A 4,523-nucleotide genomic window follows, 5' to 3' on the forward strand; every position below is an offset into this window, starting at 1 on the left:
CATGTATAAATATAACAGACACTGAGACAAAAGAAAACTACTCCTGACAGCGGTTTGCCATCTTTCCCAAGAGATTTGAGGGACAGTAACCATTAAACTTTCCTCTTCCCTTCTCAACTGGGGACTTCTCTGGTGTAGTATCAGGGAGAAGAACAAGGGAACATTGGGTATCAACTGGTGCACACCATTTCTCTCCTAAAGTGACAGAAAGAACACTGAGTAGTACTATCTTACCTAGAGTCAAACTAAATGACTTGAAGAAAGAGACCAAGAAAAACATGTTTAGAAAATCATCTAGAAATAGGATTTTATTTTAGTAAACAAAGTGAACAAAAAATACAATTTTATTTGTAGCTACAATTGCTTCCACTACTAAACTTGTTTTCTATTGATTCTCCTGGGTCATCTGTTGGAAAAAGTACTACGTTTAGAATTAGGAAATCTAAATACTTCCTAGTTTTGCCATTTGTTCTGTGACTTGGGCAAGTTATTTAACCCATATGTCTCACATTCTTCATCTGCAAAAGTGGAGTTAACCTACCTTGCCACCGCACAGGAATGTCCCACAATAAGTCTGCAAACAGATAAGTACCATATAAATTAAAATTATCACTATTAGAATTACCACCCTCTTTCCCTCTCTCAGGTAAAAACTTGAACCAATAATAAAATAAGCAAAAGACACCAGACATGGTGGCTCATGCCTGTAATCCCAGCACTTTGGGAGGCCGAGGCGGGCAGATCACTTGAGGTCAGGAGTTCAAGACCAGCCTGGCCAACATGGTGAAACCGTCTCTACTAAAAATACAAAAATTAACTGGGCATGGTGGCAAGCACCTGTAATCCGAGAATCACTTGCTTGTACCCAGTAGGCAGAGGTTGCAGTGAGCCGAGATCTCACCACTGCACACTCCAGCCTGGGTGACAGTGAGATTCCACTTCAAAAACAAAAACAAAAACAAAAAAAAACAAGTAAAAGACAACAAGAAAAAAATGGAAAAGAGGTTAGTTATCAAACAAACAAAATAAACCCTAAAAAACACAATAAATAACTACCAATTGGTGTAACAGCACTCTGTGACAGCTAATTTTTATCATTCTCGAATTAGGAAAGATCCTACACCCTGGGATCTACAGTCCATTCATAGAAATCACAGCAGGGTTAAATCCTCATCAATCCTCTAATTCACAATGAAGAATGCCGACAGAGCGCATTTTTAATCTATATGGCAAGAACTATAAGCCACAAGACCAATCCCCACCCTCCCCACAGAGGGACAGTGGCCTTACAGTTGGAGCTCTACTTGGAGGCAGATGGCCTCTAAAGTGCAAGAGTTTTCCCTCCTTCCCTGACCACTGGCATGCAATTAGCAAACACCCTAACCCCAGTCATTCTGAAATAAGCCAGTGGAGAGTCACCTGCAATCCTGAATTTTGAAAATAAAAAAAGTCAGAGACACAAACATTCTATGAAAAATCAGCCACAAGCATAACATTGCAGGTATTGTGGGTTTGGTTCCAGACCATGGCAATAAAGCGAGTCACACAAATTTTCTGGTTTTCTAGCACATATTAACTTTTATATGTGTACACTACACTTCAGTCTACTAAGTGTGAAATGGTATTATGTCTAAAAGACAATGTACCTACCTTAATTTAAAAAATACTTTATTGTTAAAAAACGCTAACCGTCATCTGAACCTTCAGGGAGTCCTTATCTTTTTGCTGGTGGAGGGTCTCGCCTCCATGTTGATGGCTGTTGACTAATTAGGGTGGTGGCTGCTGAAGGCTGAGGTGGCTGTGGCAAATTTTTTCAAATAACACAACAATGAAGCCTGATGCATCAACTGGCTCTTCCTTTCAGAAGAGATTTTTCTATAGCATGCCAAACTGTTTGATAGCATTTTACGCACAGTAGAACTTCTTTCAAAATTGCAGTCAATTCTCTTCAACCCCGCCACTGCTTAATCAACTACGTTTATGTAATATTCTAAATCTTTCATTGGCATTTCAACAATGTTCACAGCATCTTCATCAGGAGTAGATTCCATCTCAATAAATCACTTTCTTTGCTCATCCATAAGAAGCAACTCTCATCTGTTCAAGTTTTATCATGAGATTACAGCAATCCAGTTACATCTTCAGGCTCCACTTTTAATTCGAGTTCTCTTGCTATTTCTACCACATCTGCAGTTCCTGCCTCCACTGAAGTCCTGAACCCCTCAAAGTCATCCATGAGGGCTGGAATCATCATCTTCCAAAACTCCTGTTCATACACTGACCTCCTCCCATGAATCACAAATGTTCTTAATGGCATTTAGAATGGTAAATCCTTTCCAAAAGGTTTTCAATTCACTCTGCCCAGACCCACTAGAGGAATTATTATGTATAGCACCTAGAGCCTTATGAAACATATTTCTTAAATAAGACTTGAAAGTCAAAATGATTCCTTGATCCAGGGGCTGCAGAATAGATGCTGTGTTAGCAAGCATGAAAACAACATTTATCTCCTTGTACATTTCCATCAGAGCTCTTAGGTGACCAGGTGCACTGTCAAGAAGTAATATTTTGAAAGAAATCTTTTCTGAGTAGATCTCAACAGTGGCCTTAAAATATTCATTAAACCATGCTGTAAACAGATGTGCTGTCATCTAGGTTTTGTTGATCCACTGACAGAGCACAGGCAGAGTAGATTTAGCATAAATTTATGGGCCCTAGAATTATTAGAATGGTAAATGAGCACCGGCATCAACCTAAATTCACCAGCTACACCAGCTCCTAATAACAGTCAGCCTGTCTTTTGAAGCCAGGCACTGACTTATCCTAATTATGCAAGTCCTAAATGGCATCTTCTTCTGACATAAGGCTGCACTGAATATCTGTTCAATATAGCCACCTTCATCAGTGATCTTGGCTACACCTTCTAGATAACTTGCTGCAGCTTCTACATTAGCACTTGCTGCTTCAACTTGCATTTTAATGTTACAGAGATGGCTTCAAGAACTTCAGGAATCAATCTGTGCTAGCTTCAAACTTCACTTCTGCAGCTTCTTACCTTTTTCAGCCTTCACAGAAGTGAAAAGAGTTAAAGTCTTGCTCTGGGATTATGCTCTGGCTTAAGGGAATGTTGTGGCTGGTTGGATTTTCTATGTGGGTCACTAAAACTTTGTCCATATCAGCAATAAGCTGTTTCGTTTTCTTCTCATTCATGTGTTCACTGGAGTTGTACTTTTAATTTTCTTCAAGAACCTTTTCTTGCATTCATAACTTGGCTACATGTTTGGTGCAAGAGGCCTAGTATTCAGCCTATCCTGGCTTTTGACATGCCTTCCTCACTAAACAATCATTTCTAGCTTCTGATTTAAAAGTGAGAGATGTGCAATTCTTCCTTTCACTTGAACACTTAATGGTCACGATCAGGTTATTAACTGACCTAACTTCAATACTGTTGTGTCCGAGGTAACATAGAGACCTGAGGAGGTGGTGAGATGGGGGAACACCCAGCTGGCAGCAGTCTGAACACATATCTATACACAACATGTATAAATTAAGTTCGCCGTCTTATATGGGAGTGCTTTGTGGCGCTCCAAAACAATTACAAAAGTAACATCAGGCCGGGCGCGGTGGCTCATGCCTGTAATCCCAGCACTTTGGGAGGCCGAGGCGGGCGGATCATGAGGTCAGGAGATTGAGACCAACCTGGCTAACACGGTGAAACCCCGTCTCTACTAAAAACACAAAAAAATTAGCCGGGCGTGATGGCGGGCGCCTGTAGTCCCAGCTACTCAGGAGGCTGAGTAAGGAGAATGGCGTGAACCCAGGAGGCGGAGCTTGCAGTGAGCTGAAATTGCGCCACTGCACTCCAGCTTGGGCGACAGAGCGAGACTCCATCTCAAAGAAGAAAAAAAAAGTAACATCGACGATCACTGATCACAGATTTTCATGACAGGTAACAATTTTAAAAGTTTAAGGCTGAGCGCGGTGGCTCATGCCTGTAATCCCCGCACTTTGGGAGGCCGAAGCGGGTGGATCGTCTGAGGTCAGGAGTTTGAGACCAGCCTGGCCAATACAGAGAAACCCCATCTCTACTAAAAATACAAAATTAGCAGGGCATGGTGGCACACGCCTGGAATCCCAGCTACTCAGGAGGCTGAGGCAGGAGAATCACTTGAACCCAGGAGGCGGAGAATGCAGTGAGCCAAAATCGCGCCATTGCACTCCAGCCTGGGGAACAAGAGCGAAAATCTATCTCAGAAAAAAAAAAAAGTTTAAAATATGCGGGCCAGGTGTGGTGGCTCACGCCTGTAATCCCAGCATTTTGGGAGGCCGAGGCAGGCAGATCACTTCAGGTTAGGAGTTCCAGACCAGTCTGGCCAACACGGTGAAACCCCACCTCTACTAAAAATAAAAATATTAGCCAGGCATGGTGGCACACACCTGTAATCCCAGCTACTCGGGAGGCTGAGGGGGAGAATCGCTGGAATCCAGGTGGTGGAGGTTGTAGTGAGCCGAGATGGCGCCAC

General features: G+C 42.3%; 1 protein-coding gene across 1 annotated transcript in view; it reads right to left on the minus strand.

Moving 5' to 3' along the window:
- The window catches only part of TCF20 (transcription factor 20), a 72,901-nt gene extending 72,258 nt beyond the window's left edge, over window positions 1–643 (minus strand). The window contains exon 1 of the mRNA XM_058431190.1: window positions 542–643. Within this exon, the coding sequence (XP_058287173.1) occupies window positions 542–595 (54 nt within the window). The 5' untranslated portion in view covers window positions 596–643. The remainder of the gene's footprint in view (window positions 1–541) is intronic.
- Between the last annotated feature and the right edge of the window lie 3,880 nt (window positions 644–4,523).

The sequence above is a fragment of the Hylobates moloch genome, unplaced genomic scaffold (genome assembly GCF_009828535.3).
Source record: "Hylobates moloch isolate HMO894 unplaced genomic scaffold, HMol_V3 SCAFFOLD_19, whole genome shotgun sequence".
NCBI lineage: Eukaryota > Metazoa > Chordata > Mammalia > Primates > Hylobatidae > Hylobates > Hylobates moloch.